At 43.5% G+C, this 18,905-nt stretch overlaps 1 protein-coding gene across 50 annotated transcripts in view; it reads right to left on the bottom strand.

The window, feature by feature from the left end:
• Positions 1-18,905, bottom strand: part of LOC118373607 (BCAS3 microtubule associated cell migration factor-like) — a 222,985-nt gene that overhangs the window by 182,423 nt on the left and 21,657 nt on the right. For all 50 annotated transcript variants that reach the window (XR_008139533.1, XM_052521480.1, XM_052521501.1 and 47 more), the window contains exons 8-9: positions 5,792-5,899; positions 5,615-5,691 (exon numbers count right to left, since the gene is read on the bottom strand). Coding sequence is in view for 49 of the 50 variants with exons in the window: in XM_052521480.1 (XP_052377440.1) it covers positions 5,615-5,691; positions 5,792-5,899 (185 nt within the window). In the remaining variant the exon portion in view is untranslated. The remainder of the gene's footprint in view (positions 1-5,614; positions 5,692-5,791; positions 5,900-18,905) is intronic.

The raw sequence follows: 18,905 nt of genomic DNA, 5'->3' as shown, positions 1-18,905 counted from the left end.
AGCAATGGCCTTGTTACAAAGAATGTTTCACGTCATCCTGCACTGTCCAGGGGTCATGTTCAGTTGGGCACAAATGAGCAAAACAACCCAATGAGCAGTCTTATTGTACTAGTACGATACCACCCAGTTTCACTCCTTTTCAACATGTTTTATCTCCTTCGGTGCATTCTGAACACAACCTAGGTAAGTAGTGTAGCTATATGATGTTGAGTTGTAAACTTGCTATAAAACACACTCCGAGATGTTGGTATGTGCTACGCTACCAGAGGGACTCCAGCATGCTCTACCATTAAGTTTCAGTTAAACAGTTTAGACCTGTTTCAAAGACTTGTTCGAAACGTTGTGCTGGTTTGGTGGTTTGTGAATGGTGAGGTAAACGCTGCCAGTACCTGTCTTCAGTTGGTTGTTTGGGCTGGGTGATACCAGCGTGAAAGACCTGCTTGTCTTCTGGTGATGGGATGTTTGTGTGGAAATGCTGATGTGTTACGTGACTGGGCTGGCTCTGTGTGTTGGTGTGATCCGCCTCATCCAGAGGCGGCGCTCCTAGTGGCCGGGGACTTTGATTCAGGGAAACTTAAATCCGTTTTACCAAATTTCTATCAGCATGTTAAATGTGCAACCAAATGGGGGGAATAAATCATAATAAAAAACTCTGGACCACCTGTATCCACACACAGAGACGCATACAAACCTCTCCCTCGTCCTCCATTTGGCAAATCTGACCATAACTCTATCCTCTATTCCTGCTTACAAGCAAAAATTAAAGCAGGAAGCACCAGTGACTCGATCAATGAACCATTTTTCAGATGAAGCAGATGCTAAGCTAAAGGACTGTTTTTCTAGCACAGACTGGAATATGTTCCGGGATTCCTCCGATGGCATTGAGGAGTACACTACATGAGTCATTGGCTTCATCAATAAGTGCACTGATGATGTCATCCCCAAAGTGACTACGTACAGTTGAAGTCGGACGTTTACATACACCTTAGCCAAACACATTTAAATTCAGTTATTCACAATTCCTGATATTTAATCCTAGTAAAAATTCCCTGTCTTAAGTCAGTTAGGCTCACCACTTTATTTTAAGAATGTGAAAAGTCAGAATAATAGTAGAGAGAATGATTTATTTCAGCCTTTATTTCTTTCATCACAATCTCAGTGGGTCAGAAGTTTACATACACTCAATTAGTATTTGGTAGCATTGCCTTTAAATTGTTTAACTTTGGTCAAACGTTCCAGGTAGCCTTCCACAAGCTTCACACAATAAGTTGGGTGAATTTTGGCCCATTCCTCCTGACAGAGCTGGTGTAACTGAGTCAGGTTTGTAGCCCCCCTTTCTCACACACGCTTTTTCAGTTCTGCCCACACATTTTCTGTAAGATTGAGGCCATGGCTTTGTGATGGCCACTCCAATACATTGACATCGTTGTCCTTCAGCCAGTTTGACACAACTTTGGAAGTAAGCTTGGAGTCATTGTCCATTTGGAAGACCCATTTGCGACCAAGCTTTAACTGACGACTTTAGATGTTGCTTCAATATATCCACATAATTTTTCTGCCTCATGATGCCATCTATTTTGTGAAGTGCACCAGTCCCTCCTGCAGCAAAGCACCTCCACAACATGATGCTGCCACCCCCCTGATTCACGGTTGGGACGGTGTTATTCGGCTTGCAAGCCTCCCCTTTTTCCTCCAAACATAACGATGGTCATTATGGCCAAACAGTTATTTTTTGTTTCATCAGACCAGAGGACATTTCTCCAAAAAGTATGATCTTTGTCCCCATGTGCAGTTGCAAACCATATTATTGCCTTTAAATGGCGTTTCTGGAGCAGTGGCTTCTTCCTTGCTGAGCGGCCTTTCAGGTTATGTCGACAGTTTTTTGTTAACTGCGGATGGTTTGGTCGACTGTGGATATAGACACTTTTGTACATGTTTTCTCCAGCATCTTAACAAGGTCATTTGCTGTTGTTCTGGGATTGATTTGCACTTTTCGCACCAAAGTGCGTTCATCTCTAGGAGACAAAACGCGTCTCCTTCCTGAGCGGTATGACTGCTGCGTGGTCCAATGGTGTTTATACTTGCATACTATTGTTTGTACAGATGAATGTGGTACCTTCAGGCATTTGGAAATTGCTCCCAAGGATGATGAACTAGACTTCTGGAGGTCTACAATGTTTTTTCTGAGGTCTTGGCTGATTTCTTTTGATTTTCCCATTATGTCAAGCAAAGAGGCACTGCGTTTGAAGGTAGGCCTTGAAATACATCCACAGGTACACCTCCAATTGACTCAAATTATGTCAATTATCAGAAGCTTCTAAAGCCATGACATCATGTTCTGGTATTTTCCAAGCTGTTTAAAAAAGGCGCAGTCATCTTAGTGTATGTAAACTTCTGACCCACTGGAATTGTGATACAGTGAATTATAAGAGATCTGTCTGTAAACAATTGTGGAAAAATTACTTGTACCATGCACAAAGTAGATGTCCTAACCGACTTGCCAAAACTATAGTTTGTTAACAAGAAATTGGTGGAGAGGTTGAAAAACAAGTTTTACTGACTCCAACCTAAGTGTATGTAAAATTCCGACTTCAACTGTACATACCCAGCCAGAAGCCATGGATTACAAGCAACATCCGCACTGAGCTAAAGGAAAGAGATGTCGCTTTCAAGGAGCTGGACTAACTCGGAAGCGTATAAGAAATCCCGCTATGCCCTCCGACAAACCATCAAACAGGCAAAGCGTCAATACAGGACAAAGATCTAATTGTACTACTCCGGCTCAATTTGCATACCGCCCTAACAGATCCACAGATGATGCAATCTCTATTGCACTCCGCACTGCCCTTTCCTACCTGGACAAATGGAACACTTATGTGAGAATGCTATTCATTGACTACAGTGCAGCGTTTAACATCATAGTGCCTCTAAACTCATCTATTTTTATTTATTTATTTCACCTCTAATTAACCAGGTAGGCCGCGACCTGGCCAAGATAAAGCATTGTATAAACAAACGTACAGTCAATAACACAATCAAAAAAATATATGTACAATGTGTGCAAATGTAGTAAGATTAGGGAGGTAAGGAAATAAATAGGCCATAGAGGCAAAATAATTACAATTGATCATTAACACTGGAGTGATAGATGTGCAAGTAGAGATACTGGGGTGCAAAAGAGCAAAAATAAATAAATAACATGAGGATGAGGTAGTTGGGTGTGCTATTTACAGATGGGCTGTGTACAGGTAGTGATCAGTAAGCTGCTCTGACAGCTGATGCTTAAAGTTAGAGAGGGAGATATAGGTCTCCAGCTTCAGTGATTTTCAGTTCCAGTCATTGGCAGCAGAGAACTGGAAGGAAAGGCGGCCAAACGAGGTGTTGGCTTTGGGGATAACCAGTGAAATCTACCTGCCCACTGCGTGCTACGGGTGGGTGTTGCTTTGGTGACCAGTGAGCTGAGATAAGGCAGAACTTCTCCTAGCAAAGACTTATAGATGACCTGGAGCCAGTGGGTTTGGCGACGAATATGTAGGGAGGGCAGCCAACGAGAGCAAACAGGTCGCAGTGGTGAGAGGTATATGTGGCTTTGGTGACAAAACAGATAGACTGCATCCAATTTGCTGAGTAGAGTGTTGGAGGCTATTTTGTAAATGACATCGCCGAAGTCAAGGATCGGTAGGATAGTCAGTTTTACAAGGGTATATTTGGCAGCATGAGTGAAGGAGGCTTTGTTGCAAAATAGGAAGCTGATTCTAGATTTAATTTTGGATTGTAGATGCTTAATGTGAGTCTGGAAGGAGAGTTTACAGTCTAACCAGACAGAACCGCCCAGAGTAATGATGCTAGTCGGGCAGGCTGGTGCGGGCAGCAATCGGTTGAAGAGCATGCGATTTAGTTTTACTAGCATTTAAAAGCAGTTGGAGGCCACGGAAGGAATGTTTTATGGCATTGAAGCTTGTTTGTAGGTTTGTTAACACAGTGGCACAGTGTCCAAAGAAGGGCCAGATGTATACAGAATGGTGTCGTCTGTAAAAAGGTGGATCAGAGAATCACCAGCAGCAAGAGCGACATCATTGATAAACACAAAGAAAAGAGTTGGCCCGAAAATGTAACTGTGTGGTATGCACATAGAGACTGCCAGAAGTCCTGACAACAGGCGATAAGCGAAGGACCCTGGGACTAAACACCTCCCTCTGCAACTGGATCCTGGACTTCCTGACAGGCTGCCCCCAGGTGGTAAAGGTAGGTAACAACACATCTGCCACGCTGATCCTCCACACAGGGGCCCCTCAGGGATGCGTGCTCAGTCCCCTCCTGTACTCCATGTTCACTCATGACTGTACGGCTAGGCACGACTCCAACACCATCATTAAGTTTGCCAATGACAACAGTGGTAGGTCTGATCACTGACAATGACAAAACAGCCTATAGGGAGGAAGTCAGAGAACTGGCCGTGTGGCGCCAGGACAACAACCTCTCCCTCAACTGGATCAAGACAAATTAGATGATTGTGGGCTACAGGAAAAAGAGAACCAAGCACGCCCCCATTCTCATCGACAGGGCTGTAGTGGAGCAGGTTGAGAGCTTCAAGTTCTTTGGTGTCCACATCAGCAACAAACTAAAAATTGAGCAAACACACCAAGACATTCTTGAAGATGGCATGACAAAACGTATTCCCCCTCAGGAGACTGAAAAGATTTGGCATGGGTCCTCAGATTCTCCAAAGGTTCTACAGCTGCACCATCGAGAGCATCCTGACTGGTTGCATCACTGCCTGGTATGGCAACTGGTTGGCACCCGTCCACAAGGCACTACAGAGGGTAGTGCGTATGGTCCAGTACATCACTGGAGTCAAGCTTCCTGCCATCCAGGACCTCTATACCAGGTGGTGTCAGAGGAAAGCCCTAAAAATTGTCGAAGACTCCAGCCACAATAGTCATAGACTGTTCTCTGCTACAACACGACAAGCAGTACCGGAGCGCCAAGTTCAGGTCCAAGAGGCTTCTAAACAACTTCTACCCACCTCTTTTACACCGCTGATACTCTGTTGTTATCTATGCTTAGTCACTTTAATAACTCTACCTACACTACCGATCAAAAGTTTAACAACACCTACTCATTCCAGGATTTTTCTTTATTTACAGTTTTCTACAATGTAGAATAATAGTGGCGACATCAAAACTATGAAATAAAACATATGGAATCATGTAGTAACCAAAAAATTAATTAACAGGTGTACCTTGTTAATTTGTGGATTTTCTTTCCTTAATGTGTTTGAGCCAATCAGTTGTGTTGTGACAAGGTAGGGTGGTATACAGAAGATAGCCCTATTTGGTAAAAGACCAATTCCATATTATGGCAAGAATAGCTCAAATAAGTAAAGAGAAATAACAGTCCATCATTACTTTAAGACATGAAGGTCAGTCAATATGGAACATTTCAAGAAATTTGAACATTTCCTCAAGTGCAGTCGCAAAAACCATCAAGCGCTATGATGAAACTGTCTCTCATGAGGATTGGGAACAAGGCCCTAATCCCTATATAGTGCACTACTTTTGACCAGGCACCATCAGGTGCCATTAAGGATACACAAACAGCCCCAGCTCCTTACTTGTAACAAAGAACTTTTTGGTGAAGGTACAGCTGTCGAATGCAGCAATCTTCTCCTGCAGGGCGACAACTAGAATCCTACAAGAACCAGGAAAATTACAAATAGTATGTGATTTTCATATAACATGAAACTACAATATATTTATATGAATGCAAAAAGTGATGCCACCATACGTACTCCTTGTTGCAGTACAGGTCATAGATGGGCGTCTTGAACTGGATGGACTTGACCATCTCCCCTGTCCTCAGTGAGTACAGGTCCACACAGCAGTATGGAGGGCTCGTCCTAGGCACAGAAACACATCCTTTATTTGACACATTCAATATAAAATAGGCATTTATTCAAGGATTTCTCACTCAATTCAAGGGCTTTATTGGCATGGGAAATGTTCACATTGCCAAAGCAAGTGAACTAGATAATAAACAAAAGTGAAATAAACAATATGAATTAACAGTAAACATTACACTCACAAAAGTTCCAAATGAATAAAGACATTACAAATATCATATGTGCAAATAGTTAAAGATCAAAAGGGAAATTAAATAAACAAATATGGGTTGTATTTACAATGGTGCTTGTTCTTCACTGGTTGTCCTTGTGTCAACAGGTCACAAATATTGCTGCTGTGATGGCACACTGTGGTATTTCACCCAATAGACATGGGAGTTGATCAAAATTGGGTTTGTTTTAACATTTTGTGGGCAACCCCTCGCTCTCCACACCCTCAACCCCCCCTTTATGCACGACACAACCCAGAGTGCCTGGATACAGCACTTAGCCGTGATATAGTGGCCATATACCACAAACCCCCAAAGGGCCTTATTGCTATTATAAACTGGTTACCAACGTAAAAATTAATGTTTTGTCATACCTGTGGATTACGGTGTGATATACCACAGCTGTCAGCCAATCAGCATTCAGGGCTCGTTTCAGCCTAGCCTACTGACACAAAAAGTTAAGAATACAAAATTCCCATCTTATCTCCTGCAGCACTACTTCTACTCCACTGACCAGCAATGGGCTGCAAGCATCAATTAGGTTCTAATGTCGGTCTGCGTTCTCAATCACTCAAACCAACCGAACAACAGGCCACTATTTCTCTTCTTTATGGTGGAAAAGATCTGCTCTTTCCATTCAGGCCTCTCTCTGACAAATGCAAACAGTGGATGAAATACTGTGGCCGAAGCGTTGAGAAAATTACCCCATTTGAAATGATGCACACATCAGGCCATCACAAAGCAGCCAAGGCATCTTAAACTGTTCGCAAAGCACCGGGAACATGGAAACACTTAGGGGAGAGTTGAATGGTAAAAAGCTGCAGGGACCGTCCATTTGCTACTCGATAGCCCTGAGTCGCAGCCATGGAGAACCGGAGAGTTTCATTTGTCAAAATTCTTCCGATGAGGGAATCTTAGAATGGAGCCGATGATAGAGAAGCCAGTCTGCCTGCATCAGTCTCTCTCGCTTCTTCTCCATCTTGTTCTCTCTAATTAATTCAGTCTCTCCCCCTCTCCTCTCCCTCTCTTGCGCTCTTCCTCTTTCGCTCCCCTCTCTCAATGTTTTTCTCTCTCCTGCGCTCTTGTCCTTGATCTTGGCCAATAGTCAAGGTGTAACGACGTTGGTCTGTTGAAGGAGAGTCGGACCAAAATGCAGCGTGGTGGTTACTCAAGTTCTTTAATGTAGAATAGCGATACATGAAATAACTACACAAATACAAAACAACAAACGGAACGTGAAAACCTATACAGCCTGTCTGGTGAACAACTACACAGAGACAGGAACAATCACCCACAAAATACACAGTGAAACCCCGGCTACCTAAATATGGTTCCCAATCAGAGACAATGAGAATCACCTGACTCTAATTGAGAACCGCCTCAGGCAGCCACGCCTATGCTACACCCCTACTCAGCCGCAATCCCAATGCCTACAAAACCCCAATACGAAACACAACAAAATAAACTCATGTCACACCCTGGCCTGACCAAATATATAACGAAAACACAAAATACTAAGACCAAGGCGTGACACAAGGCTCTTGATTAACTGCTGTTGGTTCGTGTTAGCCGTGTGTAGACTGGCTATATTGAGTCTTGTCGCTACAGCAAATGCCAAGCAGAATTAGTGTTGGTGAACTCAGGCTGTGTGATGTTCTGGCTCCATGTCTGCCTGGGGACTGGATGGTACAAAACACTCATTAAGTCCTGTTGCAGACATAAGGGGAGACATGCAGGTAACTGCCAAATTAAAGGAAACCCTTAAGTAAATGAGGGATACCAAGTACAGTACCAGTCAAAAGTTTGGAAACACCTAGTCATTCAATGTTTATTTTTACTATTTTCTACATTGTAGAATAATAGTGAGGACATCACAACAATGAAAAAACACACGGAATCATGTAGTAACCAATGAAGTGTTAAATCAAAATATATTTTATATTTGAGATTCTTCAAAATAGCCACCCTTTGCCTTGACAGCTTTGCACAGTCTTGGCATTCTCTCAACCAGCTTCATGAGGAATGCTTTTCCAACCGTCTTGAAGGAGTTCCCACATATTCTGAGCACTGCTTTTCCATCACTCCGCAGTCCAATTCATCCCAAACAATCTCAATTGGATTGAGGCCGGGTGATTGTGGAGATCAGGTAATCTGACGCAGCACTCCATCACTCTCCTTCTTGAATAAATAGCCCTTACACAGCCTGGAGGTTTGTTTGGTCATTGTCATGTTATAGTCCCACTACGCAAACCAGATGGGATGGCGTATCGCTGGAGAATGCTGTGGTAGCCAAGCTGGTTAAGTGTGCCTTGGATTCTAAATAAATTACAGAACAGGGAATAGGGCCCTGGTCAAAAGTAGTGCACTATACAGGGAATAGCAAAGCACCCCCACACCTACTCCATGCTTCATGGTAGGAACCATACATGTGGAGATCATCCGCTCACCTACTCTGCGTATCACAATTCCACTGCAGTTGGAACCAAAAATCTACAATTTGGACTCTTCAGACCAAAGGGCAGATTTCCACTGGTCTAATATCTATTGCTCGTGTTTCTTGGCCCAAGCAAGTCTCTTATTATTATTGGTGTCCTTTAGTAGTGGTTTCTTTGCAGCAATTCAACCATGAAGGACTGATTCACACAGTCTTCCCTGAACAGTTGATGTTGAGATGGGTCTTACTTGAACACTGAAGCATTTATTTAGGCTGAAATCTGAGGTACAGTTAACTCTAATGAACTTATCCTCTGCAGCAGGTAACTCAGGGTCTTTCTTTCCTGTGGTGGTCCTCAGAGCCAGTTTCTTCATAGCGCTTGATGGTTTTTGCGACTGCACTTGAAAAAAATGTCAAAGTTCTTGAAATGTTCCAGATAGACTAACCTTCCTGTCATAAGGTAATGATGGACTGTCATTTCTCTTTCCTTATACAACCTCTACCTTGTCACAACACAACTGATTTGTTCAAACGCATTAAGGAAAGAAATTCCACAAATTAACAAGGTTAATTGAAATGCATTCCAGGTGATTAACTCAAGAAGCTGGTTGAGAGAATGCCAAGAGTGAGCAAAGCTGTCATTAAGGCAAAGGGTGGCTATTTGAAGAATCTCAAATATAAAATATTGTGATTTGTTTCACACTTCTTTGGTTACTACATGATTATGTTATTACATAGTTTTGATGTCTTCACTATTATTCTACATTGTAGAAAATTGTAAAAAATAAAGAAAACCCCTGTAATGGAGTAGGTGTCCAAACTTTTGACTGGAACTGTATATAATGAAAGCAGGTGCACATAGGTGTAATTTCTGAGTTAATTAATATGTTAATCCCAATATGCTTCGGCTCATGTATAAAAATGCCCAGTTGTCCATTATTTTGGCTACCATGCCTAGTCGTGCTGAGTGATTAGCGCTTTTTGAGGTCTGTTCGGCTTTCGATTACTTTTATTTTTTATGCTCTGTGCATTACGTGGGTTGAATGCTGCAATAACACAGAAGAAAATAATTCATACAGTCCCATGATGGTAGTGACTGGCCATTACTGCTTATCACTTATTAACCATTATTTATTAATCATTACTTCAGTTTAATAAAATATTTCAGTTGTGCATATTACATGTTTCAATTGATTACTTGATTATTTCATTCCAAGTTATCATCTCAGCTCTTTAAAGCTGATGCCTATTCTGTCTGACAAAATCACTATTTTGTAGTTCAAAGTAAATAAGGCATACTTATGACTGCTGAATACCATCAATCACTTTGATTGTGTATTTTCAGATAGAGATAACTTGTGAAGCAACAGCTGCTCTCTATAACACCTCATGATTGCGGATTCTCTCTTCTGTAGCAGACGTAAAATAATCTGGACAAGTAGGTGCGCAATGGATTATGGTCATTGTAGTTAATAACCACGTTTTTGGCACTCAACAGAAAAATAACAAATGAAATATAAGTCAAATAATTGAAAATGCATCAGTCAATTAGTAGTATAGAAATCAACATTTAGGTTAAGCACTAATGGTTACAAAAGGAGAATAGGGAGTTAAGGGTGTGTGTGTCTTAGTCACAAGATCTCAACCCAGTTGAACACTTTTTGGGAGGTTCTGGAGCTTCGCCTGAGACGTTTTCCACCACCATCAACAAAACACCAAACGAAGGAATTAGACGTGAAAGAATGGTGTCGCATCCCTACAATAGAGTTCCAGACAAAAGCACATTGAAGCTGTTCTGGCCCTATTCCCCATTAGGTGCACTACTTTAGGAGCAGCCGCTGTCCACTCCCTAAAAAGGATGCTCACCCCTTGATCAAGGGGATTAGTGTGTGCGTGGAAGCAGCACCACGCCACAGAGCTTGGGCAGACACAAATGCAGCTCCACACCCACTGAGTCAGAGGCGCGTCCGTCCGTCCGTCTGTGGCTGGAGCCCTCAGATCTCTCAGCCCAGCCAGAGACACAGTGTCCGTGTGTGCATGCCTGACACTGCATGTTTGTGTGCGCACGCAAGTCTGTGTGAGTGTCGGGTGTATGTAGCAGCGGGAGTGTCTGACGTTGTGTGTGCGAGCGTTTCCCCTGTCATTTCCTGTAAGAGGCAATGGGGAAGATAAAGGAGGTGACAAGAGTTTTGGGTGACCTCCATTCAGTTGTCCATAGCAGCCGGACATAAAACTGATCTGCTGCAGGCCTTACACTAAGGCATATTATGATACTCTCTGGCACAGCAAGGATAGCATTACCAAACTGAGTACAAGAATTGAGATTAATAGAAAAATATAACTTCTAACTTGTTTTCTGGCGGCTCCTCCATCGATTTCAGCGTTATCACCGGGGTCAGATCAATCTAATCCAAATGCTTTTTACGAAATAACAGGCGCCCGGATTGATTCACTCATGGGGACAATGATGTCCCGCCCGTCCCTCTATTACAGAATCAAAATGGCCCCCGGTTGAATTGTTTTGGCCTGGGCAGTATTTTAACAAATGGCGGTGTTCTAATGGAGCCAGGGCAGGATCAGCTGTAATGTGATTTCCTGGTGCTGGGGCTGCGGAGGCATGGGTTGAAAGCCAAGCTAAATCATCATTATCATTGATCAGGGCTAGATGTCAGTCCAGTAACATGTTAAGGTGACACTGAGCGCCCTCTTCTGCCTCAATAATAGGACTGTTATTACGGCCTATGAGATCAATGTGTCAATTACTATTTACTGGGATTGGCCATTTTGGGTCTGAATTGATGCAGCGAGTGGGAAGGAGCAGTTGCGAGGGAAAGAGAAAAAGAAAGAGAGGGGGGGAGAGCGAGAGATGAGATTGTAAAATAATTTTAACATTTACATTACATTTAAGTCATTTAGCAGACGCTCTTATCCAGAGCGACTTACAAATTGGTGCATTCACCTTATGAGATCCAGTGGAACAGTCACTTTACAATAGTGCATCTAAATCTTAAAAGGGGGGTTGAGAAGGATTACTTATCCTATCCTAGGTATTCCTTAAAGAGGTGGGGTTTCAGGTGTCTCCGGAAGGTGGTGATTTAAAAGTTGAGATTGTGTCTAAGCACACACACACACACACACACACACACACACACACACACACACACACACATTGAAATAGAGGTACACACACTACTGAGGCAACGGCCATGACCTTTGGAGGAAAGTCTAAGCCTGCTGAAGTGGAAACAGTTGGTCTTGGCCCAAGTCGACTTCTAACATGAAGGGTTTCCCTCATATAACAGCAATCCTAAATGACTGCTAATTACTGGGTAGTAGGCTGTAAAGCAGCCAGACAGAGATCCACACCTGCTACATCCATCCATCTCCACCTCAAACGGCCACTGGGCAAGCTTGTAAAACTGACGTGTACGTCCTAAACGGCACCCTATTCCCTATATAGTGCACTAATTTTGACCAGGGCCCTATTCCCTATATAGTGCACTAATTTTGACCAGGGCCCTATTCCCTATATAGTGCACTAATGTTGACCAGAGTTGGGCCCTGGTCAACAGTGGTGCACTATATAGGGAATAGGCTGCCATTTGGGATGACACCATGTTTCTGGGTCTCTTGACCGTCCAGCACAGCTCTGTTTTATCTGGCCTGCTATAGACTAGCTACTGTACAATTTTGGAAAATGTATTCACAACAGAACGGTTATATGACTTTTACAACCGAGGCAGAGTCTTCATTTTAGCAACGTCAGTTTACAATGGTTATTGTGTACATTATGTCAGATGCATGCCATTTAAATCACGAGAGAGGGTTTTTTCCTGCATGAAAGACGTCTTTAACATGTGTTATTTTAGCTTCAACACGACGGCGCTGTGAGCTGGGCTTGCATTTCTTCTCCGGGAGGGAACGTCTGGCTTCTGGTCAACGGAACCGGGAAGGTTATTATTTTATGAACCTGAGCGGAACCGATGGATAAAAACCGCACACTTCATGTGGCGGGCTGCAGTGGGCAAGACAGCAGGGGAACTGGGGAAGCCTTAAAGGGGAATTAAAAAGCAAGCAAATAAATGCATTTACAAGGAGGGGGACGTCACCACGTTTCCGACTGCAGCTCAGAGCTGAGCCCTTTACGAGTTCCCTGAATACGAACAGACAATTACAAGCTGAGGAAATGCTAAACAAATACAGCCTGGGCCTGGTCCCTGGAGTCTCAGCTGGAAGGGCCGAGGGGACAGGGTCAGAGAGCCCAGAGACTGGGAATGCCACCCGGGTCATAGACCACCTACATATCAGCCAATGGCTTTCAGTGCAATAAACTATAGGCCTTTGGGTGCATTTTATACAATAGTGACCAAGACTAGAGAGTATTTCTATTATATCTATATACTATCATCTGGGTAATTGTTGGGATGTGCATACACTATGGGTGAACCATATAGGTAGAAAAACATGTTACAAGTAAAGCCTGGACAAATTGGTTGAACTAATCTTTCGACTGACATCAGACTGGTGAGTCATAGATTTATAACAGTTACTTCTACACACACACACACACATGAAAACAATTACTCTATTTTCATAGGCATCAAGTGAGGTGGGTGGTACTGGAAGAAAAGAGACAAATTCTGTCACAATATTCAAGTTTCCTTCTCTCGCTGACTACCCCTCCCGCTCTTTCTCAGTCCTCCTTTCCCCTACTCCTCTGTGGAACACAACCCTCAACACACAACAAACGCCGGCCACATCAGAGGCAGCTTGGGGGCTGTGATTCCGGCACGCCGCTGGCATTAGCGGGAAAGTAATTAGGGTAAGAAGTTCAACCACAGCTCCATGTCTGCAGCCCTGCCAGAAATACATTTCCTCCTCATTCAGTACCGTACATTCACCACCAACAAGCATATTGGAAACACATCGCCACGCCAGTGTGTGTGTGTGTGTGTGTGTCTGCGCTTGCACAAATCTCTTGGTCAAACCCTAGTCTACTAGCACACTGGTGCAACAAAAGAATCGCCATCAAAAACAGTCAGTTTAAGCTAAAGATCTATTTTTGCATAGGCTGCGTCTCAATCCACAGCATCCACCTGTGTAGCCCTTCTGTATCTGCTGTGGAAAGTGGCAGAGCTAACTCTGTTTGTCAGACCTGGAGAAATTGTAGCATCCAAACAGCATCTGGTCAAGTGTGCTTTCACTCCTATACTTCAGCTGTGACACCGAGAAGCACAGTGGTGTCAAATATCCTATAGTAAAATACTATAAAAGTAGCAGCATATGTTCAAGTTTAAACAATGTACTCACGGCAGACTACCTAAAATGAAGATTGAATACCACCACGACAAGTCAGCCAGAAAGGGTATTATTAACAAAAAAATACTATCAAATTTGACAGGGCTTTAAAACCAAGGTAATTCAACCTGTATGCTTTATACCGAAATGCTTTGATGTCAAATACACAACATGTTGCCTCTGTCCAAAATGGTTATGAACACTACTGAGGAGTGTACTTTGTGATAACACATGGAGTTGTGCTTTACAGTCAAGTGTCAGATGAGAATTGAATACTATTTAATTATATTTCTATAAAGTAATACTACATTATCAACACGAAAATGAACAATTGCGCTTTGAATAAATGTCAACAAGCCTTGTCGGTAATTAACAATACAGATATAGGCTACCTGCCCTGCAGCATCTTAAAAAAGAAAATAAGGAAAATTGCTTTAAAACTCTTCAAAAGGCTTGGGTCTTCCTATCCTTGGAGACCTTGAGTTATACGAGTGTCCCAGTCTGCACGGAACACACAGAGGACAGACAGAGCACAGATCTAAGCAGAAGTTAGCTGCACCTGGACTAGACTGTCTCAGAGGAACGGTCAACAGGGAGAGGAATCCATGACACAAGATGGATGAATCCCAAATGGTACCCTATTACTTAAACAGTATAGTACACTACTTCTGACAAGGGCCCACGGGCTAACCCTAACCATGACAGGAGAAAAGAGACTGTGTGCTAAATAGCATAGCATCCCCCTGGTCCATTTCTTACTCACATGCAGAACAACAGCTTCCTGGTGGAGAGAATGTATTGGTAACTAGAGAGCGCCATGTTCAAATCCCTAGTGAGGTACAGTATGCTGAGGTTTTCTTTGCCAGATGAGATACTCCATCTGGTTTCCATCCATTCACTGCTTGTCATCCTCACACACCAAAGTAATTGCAGTTGGAAGTTACTGGTATATGATATTTGGGGACAAGAATACACTACTTCCCTTCATAGAAATATAGGGCATATTAATACATAGTGGCTAAAATTCTAAGTTGATGAACAACACCTTCAGTATTACAAAACTGAAACGCTCTGATTAGATTTTTTACATTACATTTGTCATGAAAGGACTGTAAAACATACTGCAAAAAAGCTGAATGAACTGTGGACTGAAAAGTATTTATGCCTCATTGTGACCTGTAAAAAACAAATTGTCTGCCACTTCCACTACATACCACTTAATTTAAACTCACTTCCCATTTGAAGGGGGAAACTGGCGAGGCAGAACATATTTTCGGGCCGACAGAAAACAGACGTTGAAGTCAAAATCAACGCTTCGAAATGAAGCCAAAGACTGCCCTCTGTAAGCGCTCTGTGTGTGTGTGTGTGTGTGTGTGTGTGTGTGTGTGTGTGTGTGTGTGTGTGTGTGTGTGTGTGTGTGTGTGTGTGTGTGTGTGTGTGTGTGTGTGTGTGTGTGTGTGTGTGTGTGTGTGTGTGTGTGTGTGTGTGTGTGTGTGTGTGTGTGTGTGTGTGTGTGTGTGTGTGTGTGTGCGTGTCTGTCTGTCTGTCTGTGTGTCTGTGTGTCTATGTGTCTATGTGTCTATGTGTCTATGTGTCTATGTGTCTGTGTGTCTGTGTGTCTATGTGTCTATGTGTAAATGTAAGTGTGTGTGGCCTAAAATTAAAAGGTGGTTTAGTTGAGATTACAGGTATTTCCGTTTTCACAGACTAACATTACAAAAGGTTCTGGAATGATTTCATCAGAACTCTTAAAAACAGCATGACATCCCCACCCACACATTGAAAACTAACAAAAGTGGGAAATAAAGAAAAATGTCCCTATTTGAGCTTTATCTTAATCATAATAAATTCTGTGGTTGGCTGGACCGCCAAAGACAGCACTGTGACTGTAGCGGTGTCCCCGCTGGGGAGTGAGTGTGTGTATCATGGAGACTAAGGCCTAATGCTGGTTTCAAAAGCATCACTTCCCCAAATCCCCATAATCTGGTGCCTCTTTAATACAAACGCTCTGAGATTTACCCTTTAATACACTTTAGAGAGGGATACCTCGCGTTTACCACGGCTAAACCTGTCATGAAAATAGCAATGAAAAGCACAGCTTAGAACCACAATAGGCTTTCCCTTAAGTCTCTTCGAAAATGTATGGTGGAATGAGTGGGGTTTTCCCTGCAATACTGTAATTAATATAAAGGCATTAGGTGACAACAGGACTTAATGGATAAAGCTTTGGGATAAAGACAAAATTAGGGACATGACATTATCCCTCTCTTGTAGGATCAATCTCACTTTGTTGTTGACGGGTGTCATTTAAAATTACACATAGCTTTCATCTTCCTGCGTCAGATTAAAAACTGTGTGCTAAATGTGTCTGTAATGAATATTGAGATAAAGGGCATGACACCGGCCTGGTTGTTGAGGTGTGAAAAGCCTTGACCCTCGAGCCCTGAGTTATAAGGGACAGGTCCATGGAAGGTTCACAGGGGCCAGAGGTGGTTTACAGGAGCCAGATGGAGAGCTGTGTCCTGGTGCTGAAACCATGTCTTGAAAGGTCTAGCAGCAAAAACACTGGTTATGGTAAATATTGAATAAAATAAGTGTACAAGTAAACAAGAAAAACATCCACTGTATTCTCCTTCACTGGTGCTGATTGTTTCCAGGCTGCTACTGGCTACAGTCTGGGAGGTAGCCATGGTGAGCATTTCGTCACCCACGGGGGAGTTACAATGTGTCGCGGCCGGCCGGAACCCTCCCAAAATACGAATCCATCCGTAATCTCCATGGTGACAGAAGACTATTTGTCAAAAAGAAATTATAATAAAAAATAAAAGTCATGCCCACATCCTCTGTGCATCTGGAAATTTGGGGTGGGCGTACAGGGAAGTAAGGGGCCCTGGTCAGAAGTAGTGCACTATACAGAGAATAGGGTGCCATTTACAATACAAAAAAAGTGATAACAAAAGCATGTTTCTTCTTCCCTGCTGAACTTCTACCCTGGGAGTGTATGTATGCTCCCACTCCTAAAAACACCAACAAACAGTTAGCATGCCTCCACCCTCCACCCCCTGCCTCTGTGATTTGCATTCATTGACAAAGAGCAGTCTTAAAATGTTCTGAATGTTAATACCTGCGGACCTAATTAAAATGAAAGAAAATAATAACAACGACTAGCAGCAGCAGGGGCTGGAAACACAAATCTTTTCCAGATACTATGTGAGGAGGAGGCAGACCAGAGCCCAAGGGCTGCCACAGGATGGCACACAGGCATTCTTTACTAATTCCCCCACTGGCGCAGAGCGTGAAGGGACACATATGTACTTTGCCGTCAGGAAAATCACTCGATCTATAAATTGTTTTGGCTTAACGCATAATCCTTTCCATTGATAAAATTATGTTGAGTGCGCCTGGCTAGAAGTTCACAAATACAAGGATAGGCACAGATGCTTTTTGACTTTCTAGTTTTCCTTTAATTTGCAAATCTTGTAATCTAAGCCTAGAGCTGACTGAACCAACTTCAAAACCAGCACTGCTCTCGCGGCCAAGACTCCAATCTGTTTTCCATTTAAGTGTCAAGCCGGCATCCTTTTTGCTGGTTGACAAAAGCTGTTATTTAAAATGATTATATGCTAAAAACTGTGTGAGGACCTTAGTAAGTTTACGAACGGCCCGAACGGAAAAACTGTGCTGCGGCCATAGGGGAGTTTCTCTCATCTTTTAATGTAGTGTTATTTACCAAACACTTCTGTCGGTCGGGGGTCAGGACGGCCCCAGTCTGGATGTGCCATTCAGCCAGATGTCAGGGTTTGGGCTTTTCAGCAGCAAGCATGTTTTCAGAATTAGTGCTGAGCGTCAGTCACTGGGCGAAGTAGCCAAACCCTCCCTGTTTGTATTCCTCTCTCCGTGTCAGCCAGGACACATTCAGAAGACTAAAAGAGGCAGTACAGAGACCGAGGAGGGGCCAGGCAGAGCCAGAATCGGTGGCAGAGGCAGAAGGAGAGAGAGAGGCCGCAGAGGGGGAGAGAGGTAAAGGCAGCAGAGGAGCAGGCAGTGTTCCTTTAAAAACATGGGGAAGGTGGTCTCCATCAAAGCCCAGCCGAAGACAGACTTCCTTATTTCATTTCCTGGGGAGGAAATATCGAGTTATGTTTTCGCTGGGGGGGAAAAGGGGGAGTTCACAGCAGCCTTTGCAGGGTATGGAGAGAAGAGCGCAGAGCAGTCGTCTGTGGTTCTCTCTTACCTTTGCTCCCTCTCCACCAGCCAGCCATTCCCCACTCCTCCGGCTTCCCAAGGTGCCACATATCTTCTTAATCTCCTCTCTCCTTGCCTTCCTCCCTCTCTATGTATGTATTTGGGGGGGCTTGTGGTGCTGTTACTACCCAGCTTTCAAATGTACTTAAGATTTGTACCTCGTAACATCAATATGAGGCAGTACAACCAAGGGCCCAAGCCGGTCTCCCCCTTCCTTTCCACACATTTTAAATGGGAAAACGTCATAAAGATTGACACCCTGGCGAAAGAGACAGGACATTCCATTAGCACATGGAAGTTTCAAATCTCTTCTCCTCCCCGCTCATCTCCTCTCTTCTTTTACCTGCTCCCCTACCCTCCTCTACTCTACCCTCCCCTCCCCTCCCCTCCTCTATCCTCAACTACCCTACCCTCCTCTACACTACCCTCCCCTCCCCTCCTCTCCTCTCCTCTACCCTCCTCTACCCTCCCCTACCCTCCCCTAACCTCCTCTACACTACCCTCCCCTCCTCTCCTCTACCCTACCCTCCTCTACCCTCTTTCTAGCGAAAGATCAAAACAACTACTTGACCTGTTGTTTCCTTGTTAAATCGGGCATTTGAGGAAGGATGGATGGGAAAGGGAACTCATGTTAAGGCTTCGTCTGAAATGAGAGTCGATCCCTATATAGGGCACTACTAAATTGGGTGTCATTGCAGACGTAGTCCGAGTATGCAAGTCACGTTGACATGTTGTGCAATCCGGTTCCACTGTGGGTCTGTCTGTGACCAATCAGTGAGAGGAAGGCCAGAGAAATACAACGACTAGACCAGACATG

The sequence above is a fragment of the Oncorhynchus keta genome, chromosome 1 (genome assembly GCF_023373465.1).
Source record: "Oncorhynchus keta strain PuntledgeMale-10-30-2019 chromosome 1, Oket_V2, whole genome shotgun sequence".
Lineage (NCBI taxonomy): Eukaryota > Metazoa > Chordata > Actinopteri > Salmoniformes > Salmonidae > Oncorhynchus > Oncorhynchus keta.
This window is presented reverse-complemented; position numbering and strand designations above follow the sequence as displayed.